Source organism: Suillus fuscotomentosus (assembly GCF_016647785.1).
Source record: "Suillus fuscotomentosus strain FC203 chromosome Unknown F5891scaffold_49, whole genome shotgun sequence".
Classification (NCBI taxonomy): domain Eukaryota; kingdom Fungi; phylum Basidiomycota; class Agaricomycetes; order Boletales; family Suillaceae; genus Suillus; species Suillus fuscotomentosus.
The window spans coordinates 197,715-216,748 of NW_024539561.1; the positions used below are offsets into that span (position 1 = coordinate 197,715).

The 19,034-nt window shown below is 47.6% G+C and overlaps 2 protein-coding genes across 2 annotated transcripts; one reads left to right on the forward strand and one right to left on the reverse strand.

The window, feature by feature from the left end:
- Positions 1-2,668: 2,668 nt before the first annotated feature.
- Positions 2,669-4,345, forward strand: F5891DRAFT_982925 (uncharacterized protein; the record flags this gene model as incomplete). Its single annotated transcript, XM_041377271.1, has 6 exons — positions 2,669-2,725; positions 2,804-2,977; positions 3,039-3,158; positions 3,329-3,493; positions 3,896-3,929; positions 3,960-4,345. The coding sequence occupies 6 exons, from the start codon at positions 2,669-2,671 to the stop codon at positions 4,343-4,345; spliced, it is 936 nt and encodes a 311-aa protein (XP_041222701.1).
- Positions 4,346-6,912: 2,567 nt separating this feature from the next.
- On the reverse strand, positions 6,913-8,334 carry F5891DRAFT_1192303 (uncharacterized protein; the record flags this gene model as incomplete). The annotated part of the gene is made up of 3 exons (XM_041367590.1): positions 6,913-8,169; positions 8,222-8,245; positions 8,326-8,334. The coding sequence occupies 3 exons, from the start codon at positions 8,332-8,334 to the stop codon at positions 6,913-6,915; spliced, it is 1,290 nt and encodes a 429-aa protein (XP_041222702.1).
- Positions 8,335-19,034: the final 10,700 nt, after the last annotated feature.

The window sequence follows — 19,034 nt, forward strand, 5'->3', positions numbered from 1 at the left end:
AGTGAACCAAGTGTCGCTTCCGACTCGACCGAATCTGGTGTCCCCACATGCTTGAAGTCACCTCGAAGTCAGCCAATGAGGCACGTCGACAGTACACAACATTATCAACGATGATGTCAACATGAACGCGGTATGATTTGTCAGTGTCAAGCGTTGTGGCCCCCCAACATCACCTATATCAAGATACTATATCGGTTGTTAATAGATGGCTTTATACCAGCTGCAAAGTCTGTGCTGGAGCAGTGTGCGAGTCGGAAGAATATATTAATCGTGGGTAACGCAATACGTGAGGCATAATATCGGAAGTCTCTACTGATCTCATGTAGGTCGCAAGAATGTCACATTTCTGCCCATAACACCGGCCCCATCACTATGCCCATAGTCCATATCTATACAATAGAAATCGGTCAGCATGTTCCAAAGTGCGCATTAGATAACCTTACGACGTTCAATGCTTTAACAAAAAGCATCGGGTATTCGTAAATTGGCGGAGCATATTTACTTCCAGCTCTGGGATGGGTGAATAACACCCAGATGGAGTAAAGCGCTATAACGAGAGAACTTCGTGCCAGCAGTAACGGAGATTGAGTGATCCTAGGGATTCCGGAACCAGATGAGCGCAATCGTGACAAATTATCGATATATCACTGACCCAGCTGCTAATGACATGGGCATCTCGGAATACTCGGGCCCTTTCCCAAAGAACTTGAATGCTCCTTCCTGCATAATATCGAATGCCTCGCCTACAATCAATCGTAAGCCTTCAAGCATTCGACAGTTATTATTGGCGTACCGTCGGCTGCAAATAGGCCAGCCCAACTCATGCTCATGGTATTGATAGTGGATGCGAGTGGTTTTCTCAAGTGGTGCCACTTCCGGAGGATGGCTGATATTTCATCCCAGTTGCCAAAGTCCTCGATGTTGGCCAGGAGATCAGAAAGGATGACTGCGTCGTTCAAGGCGACCGTCATTCCACCCGCAGTTAGCGGGTGGCGCATGTTTAACGAATCTCCTAGTAGAAACGCGCCTGCCTTGCTAGATTCTCCCTGCTTCATCGCCGGAAGATAATGATGCGGGACTCGTCGCAAACGCGACGTTTCCAGAGCATTGAGAATGGGCGCGTGTACCGATAATGGAAGCTGAGGAACAACGTCGCGCAATATATGCTCCTGCAATATTGATAGTAAGTGGGGGCGATCGCGACCGCACAACAAGGCATAATTACAAACCTTGAGATCTGGCGGCGACTCCTTCATTTCGACCAGCATCCGATACTCGTTGTTGGGGAGCTCAAAAAGGATGACCGGTCCGGCGCCTTTCAGGACGATCATGGTAGCATACTTGGGCACCGGCAACTTCAGGTCTTTCACAATCAGACCTGCCAAGTAACCCTTTTGCGAAGGCTCATACGGCATGTTCCCGAGGACGGCATTTCTAAACTTGGATGAGGAACCATCCGCGAGAACGACGAGATCAGCATAATATGACTCTAGTTGGCCACCCGCTTTGGAGGCGCGAACACCTATTACGCGATGTGTGTCCTCGCTCTCGATAAGACCGGCTACTGTGGTCTCAATCACGTCAACATTGGGCGCGCGCCGTGCGCGGTCGCGCAAGGCCATGATGAATGCCCCATGGTCGAAAGCTCGCGCATCATGGCCTTGAGGAAATGAGGCGCAAACGCCATTCTCCTGTCGTAGAACGTAATAACCTGACAAAGAAACAGAGCCAACATCCGCAAGGCATGACTCCAGACCAAGCTGTCTGAGCGCAGTAACGCCGCCGGGCTGGAGCAATTCAGCGACAATACGGTCTGGCTTTGACAAGGACCGCTCGAGTAGAGCTATCCGCAAAGGAGTAGCACGCTTGTCATATGTCTTTGTGGCGAGGGCATGGGCAAGGGCCGGGCCTGCTACACCAGCACCAACGATGAGTACATCGTAAGAAGGGGAGAACGGCATGATGGGATGAAAGACTGACAGGCAATATTGCTCACCGGGTATTTATCAAAAACAGTCTTGCCTAGATCATTTCTCTTTGGGTAATAACCTGCACCATGATTCAACATATTCGTAGTATCGGATGACTTTTCCGCACAGGCTTGAAAATGTTGAATAGATTAGCATATCATAACTGGCCACATTAGGGAGACGTGCCGCGCGATGGCGCTGTTCATTTCCGAATGCATTGTGCTTGCCCCCGTCCCACTGTAATTTCTCAACCGCGCTATCTCTCTTTGCATCCGGATTCCGTACTGATACTGTCAGCTCGTGCCTTGCCTGTCTTCGCTTGTATATTATGATGCCATCATACGATCATACGGAACTAATCGGTGGCATTGCGTCTGGCATTGGTGCCACATTGGTTTTCTGCATCACAAGGGTCGCAGTGGTGTGTGACCGGTTAGCATTTCGGCTCTCTATGTTCCACTTTGGAGTCTTCACCACTGATGTAATTGATGCGCTCGCGGACTCGTGTTTTCCACCCTGATGGGAGCCGGAAAGCTAATAGCGCACTACACACTCGCGGTGGTTGAGGTCTTCGCCAGTGATGTAATGATATTCAGGAACCACCTTGTTAGAAGCCGACTTACTTCGGAACGGTAACAGGGCATACACAGCTCTTTCTAATTAAAACTTACTGATGCAGTGCCCTGTGACAGTTGCCTATGATTACCCTTTGGAAATACTTCGGCTCCAAAATCTTGACAAGAACAACTTCGTACGTACGTCCAGTGTAACGGTGATGACAACGCCTCGAACACCTCTTCAACTGCAAATGTGCCTCTGACCTATCCTAGTAGGAACAGTGGCAGCAAGAACCTTTGGCCATGAACAGGAACAACATTCTGGCCCTTACCGACGCCGATGTGAACGGCATCGACGATTCAAATCTGTACGAAAGCCGCCTAAAGCTTAAACCTCAATTGACTCGACCTGCGGCAACTCGGGTTGTTATTACCCATCTCTTTGCTCAGGTCTATCCAGAATACCTGCCATCCCCACTCATCGAACTCCTACTAAGACAAGTTTCATCAGTGCATACGCCGCACCAAACTCTACTCGTTCGTCACTTTCGCTGCCCTCGTCCTTCTCCGGCGCCTTTTGGTGCTCACGCTCTCGTATAATCCTTCTCCGCCAAAGTCCCTTGGACGTGTTGTCCGTTTTGGAACCTTTCGTTGAAGTTGGATGAGCTTCAAACGACATAGAGACATGCCTTCTTCATGATTTTACTTGGATATATCATTTTCTGATGTCTCCTTATCTTGTGTGTAGTCTTCCTTGAATGGCCCATCTGTTGTTTACTAAATTGAATACAGCTAAAATAGGCACTCCAACATTTTCGTAATGGCCGGGTGCAAGCAGGAGGTGGCGAGAGGTCACACTCAGGCGCGAATCAGCGTGAGCTTTTTTCAGGGGTAGAGGCAGCGCCAGGCTTCATAAGGTTGTACTTGCAATTAAGCCTAGTGCGAGAGGGCGGAGGGAGACTGCAGGTTCGGCATGGTGGGCAGTAGGCCGAGGGTAAGAAGGGTAACAGGCACCAGAGCCTACGACCCCTTGATGCCTTATTACCGTGTCAGACCTTGATTAATCTGATGCTCACTTGCAGCAACGTTCCATTAAACGCAATAAGCGTAATTCAGGCTTAGCACCAACCCCTGTCCCTCGTGAACTCCGATGTGATTAATGTGATGGTGCTCTGATAGAATGACGAGGACAACAAATATGTCTTTAGTTGGCAGACCACATGCACGAACGCCTATCATACTATTAATAAGCCTTGTTATTAGATGTCGGGTGCAGCTTTGTGGGGTCATGGGGTCGAAAGCTCGTGCGATCCTAATCAAACTAATTATATCGATGATATACAATATTAACGAACACTGAATTAACAGGCGAAAGGATCGAGGGTACCTGACGTTCGGCTGCGTATGTGTTGTTGTTAATATAATATACCAGGTAGGAGGTACTCCTTGATAGTCAAGCTTGGACTACACCAGCGCCTCCGAGCCGTCGGTCAGCGTTTTGACAAGTCAAACGCGGACTTGAAAGCAAGACCGCTGGCGCTTACCGTAGAGAGGGCCACGTACTTCATTTATCCATATTTATTGTCCTTTAAAGATCGCATAGTCAAAACGCCCTTTTCGCGAGAGGCTTACTCTTCACTATCTGGCCAAGCACTTGTCAGTCCATGCCAAGCCCACGTCACTAGTAATACAAGTGCCCACCTCAGCCTAATCGATCTCATCGGATCAGCCTCTCGAGAAGACCTGTCCATCACGACTATGGCCCATGCGGTTTTCTATAGCTTCTACGCCGACTGCAATCTCGTAGATGGACTTTGAAAAATTACCCAATAAATTGTTCCATATGAAGACCAAGCCTCAGCCGAATATCCCAATGATATCAGCAGCACGGAGCGCTGTTGAAATGAGATAGAGATAACAGTAATCGGCGAAGAAGAAGCTCCACTCATCGTGACGACGTTGACGTAGTTCATGGTATGTTCCGGATCTGCAGCAGACGTGTAACTAAAATAAAGAAGATAAGCAAACGTTAATCATATGAAATGGGCTATCCTGTACCAGGGAGTCATGCAGGATGTTGTGGGTCAAAAATATGTATCACCAGCCGGAGTGCACGTTGTATGTTGTGTGTACAGCTCCAGTAGATCGCTTGCTCGTGACAGTTGTCATTCACAGCCACACGACCAGTTGTACCATTTCGGGCGACAGGTTGGTCTAGACCTCATTTTAGAACATGACACTTCGTTCCTGCCAGTAAGACTGTAAAATCATTCCTATCGGATATGATATTCTCTTCAGATGAATTCAAATAGGTATCAAAAGGGAGCTTAACCGCGTCTCTTTCTGAGTCTTCGGGTCCGAAACGAAATGGAAGTAATTCCCTAAGAGTATAGTCTCCTTCTCAGTGTAGGAAGACGCAACCAGTAGGATAGGTATGTCCAAGAGACAAAATTCGTGAATTACTTGACGACAGATCCCACAAGGCACAATTGGCGAGGCAACGTTGTTAGAAGTTAATTAGTGTGAGGTTTGGAGCAAGGACAATAACGACATACGTTGTGACAGCGAGCGCTGCAAACTTGAGCTTGCCCTTCATTTTGATATATCAGTTGCGGATCAAGCTCAACGAACACCACCAGACTGAGATAAGGTGGACGCACCACCGCCTTTTTTGCGCTCTGTACAAATCGTACCATTTATGTATGGTAGCGAGATGGATGAATAACACTGAGAGCCAAGTAAAGGCTTGAAATTCACCGTACGAGGCATTCCCGATATTAGCATCTTTAATTATTTAGCCATCCTCAGGTGAAAAGATCAGCTCGCACATGGAATTTGAAATGAGGCTATCAAAATACTCATGAATTCATAGTGCTCGTTCCACTTTTAGGGCGATAGACTCGTACCTTTACCTGCAGCTTGGAGGAGGCGATCGCTGTCTGAAGCTACGATATCTGTCATGACTAGACTAATTCGTTGGTTGAGATGATTCAAACCAGAGTGTCACTAGCCGTCAACAAGTAGGTTGAGTGCATCTTGTAACTCGGGACCTGCTAGCATAGCCTAGCAAATTGATGGCATTAATGTGGAAGACGTCCGAGGTGTTCCAGAAACTAATTCATACCGACGATAATGCGGAAGAGTCATAGTGCCGACGGGGACTCGGACTGAGCCGTGGTAGTAACACGTTCTCGAAGTACTCAGACGTGGCCACGTTGATGCGCTGTCGGTGTGGTTCTTTTTCTAACCCATCCTGGCGTGTATCCATGCGGTATTACATCGAAGGCTCGTTTTCCTACGTGGAAGCTGGGGACTCTACATTCTATGGAAGAGGATGGATTCCCGCGAGGATCGTAGGATATAGTCAAGACTCGGATAAGCTGGATACGTCGCACATGCCCACGAGTCTGCGGACTCCGAAAGTAAGTCTTAATCGGCTCCGAGTCTTTACAATTACTACTCCTCCATCGATATCAGACGCGACGAGGACCACACTCCAGAACGCTTCAAAAATATGATTACTACCGGCCCCGCAAAAGGAACGTTCGCAAAACGCAAGAAGAAGCGGATTCTTGTAAATTCGACTTATGGGATTTCTCGACCATCTCTGACTTCCTGGTTCTCGATCCTGACCTACATTCATTCTTCCCACCAGCCCTTCGTTCGGGCAGGGGATACCTTCATGCGTACTGTCTTTGAGAGGATAAATAGAAACTCACTTAGACTATACGAGATGCCTTTGGGAGGTGTCAAAGCGGAGAAGAAAGATGGAGACATGAATTATCTATTCGAGGGCCGATTACGGTGACAAATACATAAGCGTGGTACCTTCAACGTGAGTCCGAGAGGAATCTAGCAATGGACTTCGATGCACCAGCTAATCATCTTGCTCCGTTCTCCCCAGTCATTGCCTCTCTTGAACCTAGCGCACTCTGAGACAAGCTCTTCCAGGATCGAGTGAAGGTGATCCTTGTACCGCTATCCATGCGATATCGTGTCATCAACGAAGTCCTTGACATGCTCGAGCAACTTTGTGAGAGAAGGTGCGTGCGTGCATGCATGCAACGGAACAACCGCTTACTTCGCAAGGAAGGAAAGACCACCTGGTTGCTGTGCTGGGTGACGAGCAACTGCACGCAGAGACTAAGATGTAGCAGGTCTTGCTGGCGGGAAAACCCCTCTGAAAATCGGGACTTGTGCTTGTGCTCCCGCTGCATACACGTGTCGTATTGGAGAGACGTGAGTGCTAGGTAGCTGAGAGCCTGGATTGGCAGTCATACTGCGGAATGCAGGGACTGGCGCTTGTGGTAGTACAGCGCTTAGTTCGTGGCGACAAGCTGGGGGCTGTTCCACGACCAGTTTGGTTTCTGGTGTGTTACCACCGATCACAAATACAAGAATGCAAACAGATCCTCTACTAGTGATATCTCGACGGAAGGAAAAATATCAATGTATTTCGCTCGCACCTCATCTGTCATCGTCGGCTTCCCGCGACTGCTAAAAATCAATCTCTCCAGGGGACACTTTGACCGCGCCAAAAATGCCTTCAGCTCCTCATCAGGGTATCGGACACTGCCAGAGCAGTAATTTTCAAGCACCCGCAAATTCGGGAGCGATAGAGCATTGAATAGCCCGGATAAATAGGATGAGGCGTCACAGCGAGCTAAGACGCGGAAGGTTTGGATTTTGGTGTGCGTAAATGAATCTAGGGTTTCGTTTGTGTCGAACTGTCCACAAAATTTGAACGAGGAGAGATTGGGACATAGCTGGAGTAGATGAATAACTGTACTCTGGTGCAGCAGTGTGGCGACATCGAGATTTGTCAGGTGTGACCCTGCGAGGCCGAAAGAAGTTTGTGTGGTGTTGAAATACCATTCAACGACCTTGAGACTGCGCAAAGTGGCCGGTAGTCGTGAGAGAGACTTTCCGATGGATGGACTGTGTCTATTCCTGTTTTCTTTCAGGGTTCGTATGGTCAGCTCCTGAAGTACTGGGAGGTCGTCCAACAAAAGTTCGGGTTCGACCACATCTTCGTGAAATATGATAGACAGAGACGAAATTTGATTGATGTAGGGCTGAAGAAGGCTTTGGAGCCTGGCCGCATCATCTGCCTCGCAGACGAGCGATAACGAGAGCGGATGTCCCCGCGACCGCTTGAGCCATACGTCATAGCGGGAGGCTTGTAATTCCTCAAGGTAGTAGTATCGCAAGTTGTCAAACCCCACAGATACATTACACCATAAACTGGGTGTGTTTACAGCAACCTCCCTCCATCGTCGGCATACTCCAGTTAATAGGACGGGAGCTTCTAACGCTGACGGGCGGTTTGATTCTGGGAAACAGTGGTCCGGGAGACAGTGGTGGAAAATCTGTGACAGGACTTCAGTTGGTAAGCACCAGAGACGCGATGTGAGTCCCTTGTGCAAAATCATTGAACGTCTAATCCTGTCCTTTTTTTTGAGCAGTTTCCGGTGAATGTTCTTGATACCATCCATCACAGATTGCAGGCCTGAAATCTCGTGCAAAACTGCATCTAGCTGTTGTTGGCGTTCAGAAATGATGGCGTGGATACTCTGGTCATTGTGGATGACAGACTGGTCGGTATTTGGAAACCTGGAACATGATGTTTCCAGGTCTGGAATCTAGGAATCATCAATGAAACGATATTCAGCACCAATGTCGCTATAGACATACGGTCACTTGTTCGGAACATGCGAGCTGAAGCGAACAAATATTATTAATGATGCAGATATGAGTACTATACAAATGGACACTTCGGGGGGCCCTTGACTCTGTACCACCACCATGGTCAGAACTCCCACGCTGAAAAACGCGGGCAAGGACGAGCCGTCGCAGCTCACAGAAAAAACTGGCCTTTTAAAAAACCCATAACATCAACAAAATAATATGTATATGTACGAACACCCTCCTCCTCATCACCCAAATAAAACAACCCAACAACAACAGAACAACTGACACACCCGAAACACACCCCACACGCAACACCTATCGACGAACTTTCAACCGAATCATCTTAGGATAACTGACTACCAACACCCGCCAAGAATACAAAGATAACGCCAACCACAACCAGACGTAAAGATACACCCCCGCACCATGCCCAGTGCTAACACACAACACCGCCTAAATTGCCCCCCTTGAGAAATCACAGCGACAATAAGTCTTATTAGACCACTGCCTCAATTGAAATTGAACTCATCCCGGCCACGATGCCCTCGCCGAACTAGTCAACCTCCTCAATCTCAGCCAGCTGCGCTAGAAACAGAAGTATAAAAACCTGCAGACCCCACTCACAATCCTCGTCCCAGCAGACATGAAAGACAAGGAACCCTCTTCTATTAAGGCAGTATCTCAAGCCTCCCGCCCCTACCCCACCACTCCTCGTCCTAATCCACAACCCCCTCGCTCGGGACCAAAATACTTTCCTCCTGAAGCTCTACAGGAAGACGTCGACTTAGAACAAGCTATGGACATGATACCGTATAAACCTGACCCACCCTCACCACCCTCCCCCCCAAGCCCACACTCCCCCCCTGACACACCCACCCCCACACCTCAGGGGAACCATGTGCACCCACTCCAACCCGACCTCCTCGTATACCAGGATTTTAAAGTAACAACGTCCCATGTCGACGATGACAAACCGCCGAGCAGTGACCTCGCTAACTCAATTCATGCGCCGAACAACTCCAAAGGTGATCACCAAATGAGCGCCCCGCCAAGCCCCAAAGCCAGACATGAACCCACCGCTGAGGAACAAGCCATCCTAGATCATCTAGCTCTGGCTGACGCGAACAGGTCTGTTCTCAGCCAGAACGGCCTGAATACTCGCACTACCCTACCCCAATTCACGCCGACTCCAAATGGGGGATTCCCAGTAGTACATATGTCCCACTCAGCTCAGATATTTGACCACCTCGATAACAGAGTCCTCCTCGCCTGGTTCCAAGTTGAACACCCGAAATTCCTAGTAAGGGTGTTCGACCACACAGGAAAAGACGTCGCAGAACGCGCTGCCATCCTCGCAGAGCGCATCCGCGCTAGCATTGCCACCATCGCAGAGTTCGTCCAACAAGACCCCCCGCAGGTACGCGTCTCCCCCCCACAACCCCAGGGCGGTAGAGAAGTGAAACTCCTCCCAACGGGCTTCCTGGTCCACAAAGTAACAGAAGAGACCAAAAACCTGATCCTAAGCCAACGCATCTGGTCCAACACGGACCTCACGTTCGAAGCTCTCCCATTCAACTGCAACCACCCCCCAGAACTCTTGTTCTGTCTATCCGGCTACACGACCTTAGACACCCAGACCATCCTTCAGACCGTCCGCGACACTTGGTCTTGTGAAGAAAACCACACCCGCATCGAAGGGTTCTTCTCCCATTGCGGCCTCCCAGCGGGAGTGCCCACCTACATGGTTACTCACGACTTCATCGAGTCCGCTCGTGTCGAACTCCTCGACTTCAAGATAACGGGGGGACTGTCCGTACCGCGCTTTAACGTCCTCGCCACCAGTCCAACAAATGACGCCAAGACCTGGACTAACCTGCGCAGCTTCCTAAGCGCCCTTAACTACCCAACCAGCCTCGATGGCTGTGGGACATCGACAGCCCTCTCCGCATGCCAAATATGCCACTCGCTAGCCCATCCAAGAGGATTATGTCCATTCCCACTCGTCACACTCTGGAACGGCCCCCGAGTGGGCAATAGGAACACGGGGAACGGACAACGTCAACCTGGGAAAACCAGAGGCGGAAATGGGAGATTCAATCGCACTGTCTGATACCTCGTACAATCACACTCTATGCCGAATTCCATTCCTTCCTACCTACAGCTAGATGTACTAAAACCTAACCCCCTCTCAGCCCATACGTGTCCCCATCTCACATACATAGCCTAGAAACACACCTCACCCTACGTACATCAATTTCAGTCCTTTCTAAACCGTACAAACCCCCCCCCCCCCCCCCCCCCCATCATATAATAAGCGCCACAACGGTTCTGTCTTAGGCCCGGCTCCGAAAGATCAAAAAAACCGCTGCGAACGTAAGACAGGTTTGAATGAGACACAAACCATCGAATTAAAGACACCTTGCCCAAATATACTGGTCGCGGAAGCGGGACAGGAAAGCAGGAGTCGTCTCAAAACAGCATGGTGCACACCAGACCACGGAAACCTATTTAGGTTCGGACGAGCCGTGCCGAGAGGCTTAAGTTTTCACTAGTAGATGATTCCAATGTCCTGGGCACTGATAATCATTGAAAACGCTAACATAGTCCACTGCTAATGGGCCAGACATGTCGATTCTAAGGCTACATAATGATCGTAACGTAGTCTTAGTAGTACGATCACCCCAAACACTCACATAAACTCCCCAAATCACGGTCGTTTTGTCGGTAACGGTGCAGGCATCCCAAGTAGCGGAGGAGGACCTCCTCGAACCACTGGGAGACCCTCCGATGACCGCTCTCGGGATTTCGGAAGTGGACATGCCAATCAAAGGCACACCCAACCCCAACATCAACCCCAGCCTCAAATGAGGGACCCACCAACACAAAGTATGGCCACACACGCCCTCCGAAACCAGACACAGGAACCTATCAGACACCCCAACCAACACCAACCAACGCGCCAAGTCATCACAACCTCCAACGAACACAAAAAAACCAGAGCGAACATCAAAATAGCCACTCTCAATATGAAAGGACGGACCTCGACAAATCTCGCGCAAAACCAAACATCTAAATGGACAAATGTAAATCAAACTGTGAGAGACGAAAAGATTGGCATATTGTGCCTTCAAGAGACGCACCTGACTACAGACCACAAAAATCAAATTGACAATCTATTCTCCCGGCGCCTGCGAGTCCTAAGCACGAGCGACCCAACCAGACCAGGAAACTCTGCAGGAATTGCATTCGTTCTAAATAAAGAAATATTAAATACCGCAGACGCCAAAATGAAAATCCTGGTACCAGGACGAGCAGCAGTCTTATCTGTGAAATGGCACAAAAATGAGACAATCAACATTCTAAACATATACGCACCGAATAACATGAACGAACACCGAAGCTTCTGGGAGAAAATAAGTTCAGAATGGACAGCGGCACACGCGGGCGACATTGACTTCATGATGGGTGATTTTAATATCACCGAAGAACCGATTGACCGCGCCCCCGCAAGGCACGATCACGAATCAGCCACCGAAGCTCTAAGAGACCTAAGATCAACGCTCAACCTACAAGACACCTGGCGCCTCGAAAACCCAAACACACGCACCTTCACATTCAGTAGTAACCGCAATACATTATCGCGCCTAGACAGAATCTACACCTCAACACGCCACTTAAACAGCATGACAGATTGGAACTCACAAATCAGCCACATCCCGACGGATCACCACATGGTGTTGACAAGGTTCGCACCACCCGGACTACCACACATAGGGAGAGGAAGATGGTCATGGCCAATAGGAATAATGAAAGATGAAAGCCTAATTAAACAAATTATAAAACTAGGGATTAATAAGCAACAACAAATGGAAGAGATAAACGTACGAGACGGCACCACCAACCCGCAAAAGTTATGGATTACTTTTAAAAAAGAAATAACCGACTTAGCAAAAGAAATGTTGAAAATACACCTAGGAAGAGTCAACCAACGAATACGAGCATTAACGAAAGACCTACGCAAGACAACGAACCTAAAAGACATAGACTTCTCTGAAAACACTAGAATAAATCGCATTATCATCGAAAAAGAAATAGAACACTTACAAAAGAAGAAAAACAAAAAAGCCCAACTAAAAGCACAATCACAATGGGCGTCACAAGGCGAAAAGATAAGCAAATACTGGTCAAAAATAAACAGTCAGAAAAAGCCAAGAGACATTATATATCGACTACACATACCAGAAACCAACAACTTCACCACAAAGTCAGAAGAAATGGCAGAAATAGCAAAAACATACCATGAAAAACTACAAACAGCCGACAATCACCAACACCACGACCAAGCTCGACAAAATGCGAGAAAAGTATCACTAGAAGAGATACCAGCAAATCAGAAAATCGAAGCACAAACAAGCCAAATGAACGAACTCTTACAAGAAGAGCACATTCTAAACGCGCTGATGTCATCGAAATCGGGAAGCGCCACCGGGATAGACGGTATCCCATACGAACTATGGAAACATATCCACGAAACATACACAGAAGCAAGTAAGAAAGAGCAACCAGGTCTGAATATAATCAAGATGCTTACCATCGTCATGAACGATATCCAACTCTACGGAGTCAACCAGGATTCGGACTTCACCCTAGGATGGATGTGCCCGTTATATAAAAAAAAGGACCGCACAAAAATAGAGAATTACCGACCCATAACACTCCTAAACACAGACTATAAAATACTCACCAAAGCTCTCGCTATACAACTAACGAAAAACATACACCAACTAATCCACCCGAATCAGAGCGGATTCGTGAAAGGACGGTCCATTTTTGACCCGATTCGTTTAGCCCAAACAATGACCGCATATGCGGACCTAATGGAAGAAAATGGTGCGATCATAGCCCTAGATCAAGAAAAAGCATACGACAAAATTCAACACTCTTACCTGTTCGAAACATTAGAAGCCTTTAACCTCCCACCGATGTTTATAAATACTGTTAAAACACTATATCAGTCAGCATATACACGAGTAGCAATAAATGGCTTTTTGAGCTCACCATTCCAAGTAACACGCGGTGTGAGACAAGGCGACCCATTATCCTGCCTTCTATTCGACCTGGCAATAGAACCACTGGCCTGCGCACTGCGCAACTCCCCAAGAGTGAAAGGATACCAAATCCCTGGAATACCGGAACGAATAAAAGTCAACATGTACGCAGACGATACTACGATATACTTATCAAAAGAAGATAAATACTCAGATTTAGAAACCATACTACAAACCTGGTGCATGGCATCAGGCGCGAAATTTAACATGGAAAAAACCGAAATATTGCCTATCGGAACGAAAGAACATCGCGCATCAGTAATACGAAACAGGAAAGTAAATGACCTGGACGCACCTTGGCAAGAACAAGTCAGAGTAGCCGAAGACGGCAGCCCTATAAGATCACTCGGAGCCTGGATAGGCAACGAGACAGAACAAACAGCATCCTGGGAATCGACTCTAACAAAAATCGAAGACAACCTCAACAGATGGAACATGGGACACCCCTCCCTCGATGGAAAGAAACTGATTGTACAAATGGTAGTTGGAGGAATGACGCAATTCCTCGCAAAGGCACAAGGGATGCCTAGAAACATCGAGAACGCCGTCACAAAGTTAATCAGGAACTTCATATGGGACGGGAAAACAACCCCACCAATAAGCACAGGGCGACTGGAAAGACCCATCGCCGAAGGAGGCCTTGGTCTCCTAAACATCAAAGTAAGGAATGAAGCAATAGACATAACATGGCTAAGAACCTACATGGACATAACAAATCACAGACCAACATGGGCGTTTGTTGCTGACGCCATAATCAACACACTGAAACCAGAAGGAATCACTAATGACACTGACCTGCGCATGTTCCTGACATCCTGGAACCCCCCCACAAAGGGCAAACAAGCAAGCAAACTGCCATATATAATCACAAACATGTTGAAAACAGCCAAAAAACACCATGTGAGCTTCGCACCTTTAAAGATCTCCGACAGCCTCAAAAACCAACTCCCAGCCTGGTTACATCTAGGCGCCCCACCAAGAACATACCATAGGACCAAAAATAATTGCCTAAAGCAAACACACCGAGTAATATCAGTGAAACATCTAAAAGACACTGCCAAACGAATAAAAGACCAAAGATCTCACCAATCGAAAGCCACATGTACATGCTCCAAATGCATCAACGACAGACTAGCAGGATGTAAGAACCCCCACCAATGCGCAAAGACCGCACAACACATACTAGATAGCCTCCTCCCAAAATATAACCCTAACACGACACCTAGAAAAGATCACTTAACGCTAACACATAGACGCCTCGAGAAAAACGTACGAGCTCGTACACAACCGCGGGGAGAAATCCTATTCAACCCTTCTATCACAATACGGAATAGTCTGACGGACTGCTTCCGCATCTTTGTAGACCCATCAAGACCGGTTGAAATACCTGCATACAGACTACGTGTCCCTCTCAACGGAAGACAGACAATCGACGACACTCTCACCATATTCACGGATGGCTCCTGCATCAACAACGGCAAATACAACGCAAAGTGCGGAGGAGGAATCTGGATTGAAGAACATCACCCAATGAACCGAGAAATCAGCATGCCTGGAACGCACCACTCAAATCAAATAGGTGAACTTGTGGCAGTACTAGTAGCCCTGCAAAACGCAAACCCAATAACACCTGTCAAAATAATAACAGACTCTAAATATGTAATAAACGGACTAAACACCCACCTTGACGAGTGGGAGAACGCCGGGTGGATCAACGTGGCAAACGCCCAAATATTCAAAGCTATAGCATATCAACTACGCCGACGATCGGCGCCAACTAGCTTCCAATGGGTCAAGGGACATAGTCAAGTGACAGGAAACGAGAAAGCAGATCACCTTGCTCAAAACGGCGCATCAAAAATAACCACCGACATCATAGATACATACGTCCCTCGGAACTTCGACCTCCAGGGTGCAAAACTGTCAAAAGTAGACCAAAAGACTGCTTATAGAGCGTTAATGACGAAGAAACACATAGATTACAAAAGACCAACCTTAGGCATGCTGGATATCACTAGATACGCCATTGAAACATTAACGACCACACTAGAGACGGATGAAACGATATGGCGAGGATGCAGGAACAACGACATCTCCAAGAAAATACAAATCTTCCTATATAAAACGTTAAATAATGCATTCCGAATTGGAGATTTCTGGACACATTTACCCAATCTCGGACACAGAGCGCGATGCCAATCATGCGGAGAAGAACCAGAATCGATGGAGCATATATTAATTCAATGCACAAACCCAATAAGAAAGAGAATATGGCACCTAGCGAAAAACCTTTGGCCGGAGAAACATGGCCCGTGGCCTGAACCGTCCCTAGGACTCATCTTAGGATGTGGCAACCTATCACTCCCGAAAAACGCACCAAACAGAGATGACAATGACAAGAAATGCGCCGCGATAATAAAAGGGGCATCACGCCTCCTAAGAATCTTGATATCAGAGTCGGCCTATCTTATATGGGTAATAAGGTGTGAGCGCGTCATCCGAGAACAAGCACATACCGATGAACATACCATAACACGGTGGACGAATACTATAAACAATAGGCTACAACTAGACAGAGTGGTAGCGTGCAAAACGAAACGATCAACCAAGACGACATCACAAGTATACCATACATGGGCTGATGTAATCACAACAAACAACGACAAATATAGTACAGGAAAAGATTGGGTAACCGCCCTAGAGGTTTTAGTGGGTATTAAACTACCCCGGCCCCCGCAGACCGAGGTGTCCAGGTAGTATACGGAGCCCCACACTACTCCCAGGAATGGAGTGTGCATAAGTAGCATTTTTCCTCGGACGGCGCCAGTGCGCCGCTATAAGCGTTTATTTAGAGCTAGACAGCGTCAGTTGCTAAATAATAGACCCGCTTTTCCAAAAAAAAAAAAACAAATGGACACTTACGATTGTCTGCAGTGCATTGATGGTGTCCAACCCGAATACTTGTGTGATCCCCTCGATTGCCTGGGGCATGTTGGTTGAAGCGAAGACCAGGTTAGTCTCCCAAAAATATCGAAGCCGAACGTTGCAATGAAAGGTGATATAGTCATAGCCACTGCGCCCAGACTTGAAAGTCAGATCTAATAGTCCCACTACGTAATAGTCTGACCAACAAATTAGTTATATCATGATGTCGTCACGAATGTGTATGTATCATTTATATATAACTGCCTCCGAGTCAGACGGGTGAAGACGCGGTGGTATCTGCCAGCTGGTCCCACCTAGAATTTCGAAACAATAATGTACCTGTACGATAGTAAATACCGGGTCTGCCTGATGTTTTATGTTCGAAACACACCTTTATTTGAATCCTGACGTGCAACGAAACGCTGCTAAGCTCCGTATTGAAGATCCAAGTTTGCTTTCTAGACCGTTCCGCATCCCGTGCTATTATCTTGTGACTTATCGTTCCAACAAGCACCTTGAAGTTTCGAAGTTTTAAATAAAACCAGTGATCCGATAAACTGATCCCCCGCAGATCCTCCCGGCGACATATCATATTCTTCCTTGCGCTTGACAAATACCTTTAAGGTACGAAGAGACATGAGTATATTACAAAGCTGATAGCATACAGCAGCAGTAACACAAAGCATACACCGTCCCTGTACGAAATCAGCGTCGGCCTTCGCCCGACATCAGGCTGACGGAGTACGTGCACACCTACCTATACATACTGCCAGAACAAATACATACATACCTACGATAGACAAGCGGGAGTAAGCCCCGCGAAAAGGGCTATGTCCGACATAGGGTCTCCGACCCCAAAGGACAATAAATTTGAACGGAGATGTTCTTGCACTGCACATTTGAAGGATGGAACAAGGGCAGGCATACTCACTTGTGTTGAAGTTGGGCGACCACAGTGCCAACGAGAGCGTGCATCCTCTGGAACGCCTGAGCCATAGGTCATAGGAAAGAGCTCGCCACTCCTAGTCTTCGTGCTCAAGTCTTACGAGTAGATTGCACCATAAAGTGGGTATGTCTATGGTAACATCCCTCCATGGCTGGCATATTGTGGTCATGTTGACAATGTAGAGCAGGTGATCGCTTACGATACAGCACTGCAGAAGGCGCCGTTCATCTCAGTTAGGCTGAGTATGGCTCTGAAATTCCTATACGTCTGATTCAGTGAGCTGTTACTAGTAGTGAACGAATGACTCTGTACACACATTGTATCTCGCGTTTTAGAATATGTGTCAAGGTGACGAAGGGGGTTTGAGAGTCAAAGCTCGCAAGTCTTGATTTCGTCGAAATTGTCTGCGTCAGCTGGCTTATCCATGCTAAGACCTTTTAGGTGTTTTCCAGAACATCTGCAATGCGCGCTTGCAAGCTCACGCCCACGACCGTATGTTGGGGGGTGCTAGTATTGAGCTCAATTGATGGTATACACCTTCGAGCAATCTGACCACCTTTTGAGGGTCAGTGTATTTGTCGTCAGTTCGAAGGGGTGGAAGGTTGTTGCGTCGATACTGGGGACCCCATGTCAAGTCTTCTTGTATTATGCAATTGCTTGGCGTGCAGAAAAGTTGATGATATCCCAAAGAACTTCAAGCCTCTACCTCATTCAAGTTCGTCATATCCGGAAGTGTGGAGAAAACATGGTTCCGCCATCATGGTTTATACTCTCAAACCAACGAGAATGACAGGGATCATGAAAACAAGCTCTCCTAGGAGTCGGGGATACTCTCGAAAAAGCGGCCTAAACCGATGACGCATGTAATCACGGTACGCGTGACATCGACGTAGCATTACCTAGATGTGAGATTTTATTAGTCGTAAACCAAACGAATTTCAGTTGAACACACACTAGCACAACCCTGGACCGTTTCGAGCGACATGAGATGCGCGTCAGGCCTACGCCAATACCCTACCTTCACACGTACCGTCACTTTTTCATTATTGTCGAGAAACTAGGGGGCGGCGTTGCTGTCTAGAACTTTAAAGTTGGTCAGACAGCTGTGAAGGATCCAAATCGCGCCTGGTTGAGAATTTTCCATACTTCCTGATCCATCAAGAGCATATAGCTGTTGAGAGCCGATGTGTCCGAGGGAAGTAAGGCCGAGAGAGAGAGAGCTGAGAAAGGAAAGGACGATACGGCCGAAGAATAGAGCACATCGAGTGCGAGCGTCTCCAAACGGAGAACGTCGACGACGTGTCAACGTCGGCAATCTTTTCGTTCTTTAAGTATATATTTTTCATCAAAGCTATTGCTGGCAGACTCACCGTATAAGAGGACGCTGTTTTCGTCGAAACGTCTCAGATTCGAAACGAATACTGAGACGTAAGTACAAGTCCCACTGTAACGTTCGAGCGCAAGCGCTGACGTACATCTAGTCGTACCTTTGTTCTAGGTACAAACAATTGTTAATAGAGATTCGAAACGAATACTGAGACTCGTACCTTTGTTCTAGCGTGTCGTAAAACCTCCCGCGTGTATCGTTCCTCCACAGGTTATGAGCCCTGTCTCCTCCATGGACTTGTCGACTCCCAGCACCAATTCAAACCTTTTTAACATCCCGAAGCTCGCCGAAGATGGCTCGAACTGGATAACCTACAAGGAAAGGACGTTAACGGCTATAGGTGCACGAGGACTTACGAGATATACCGATGGACGAGCTAAAGAGCCTACGCCTTTCGTAAAGAGCTCTACGGGGGCCGTTACGAAGCCGGATGGTACAACACCTACGCAG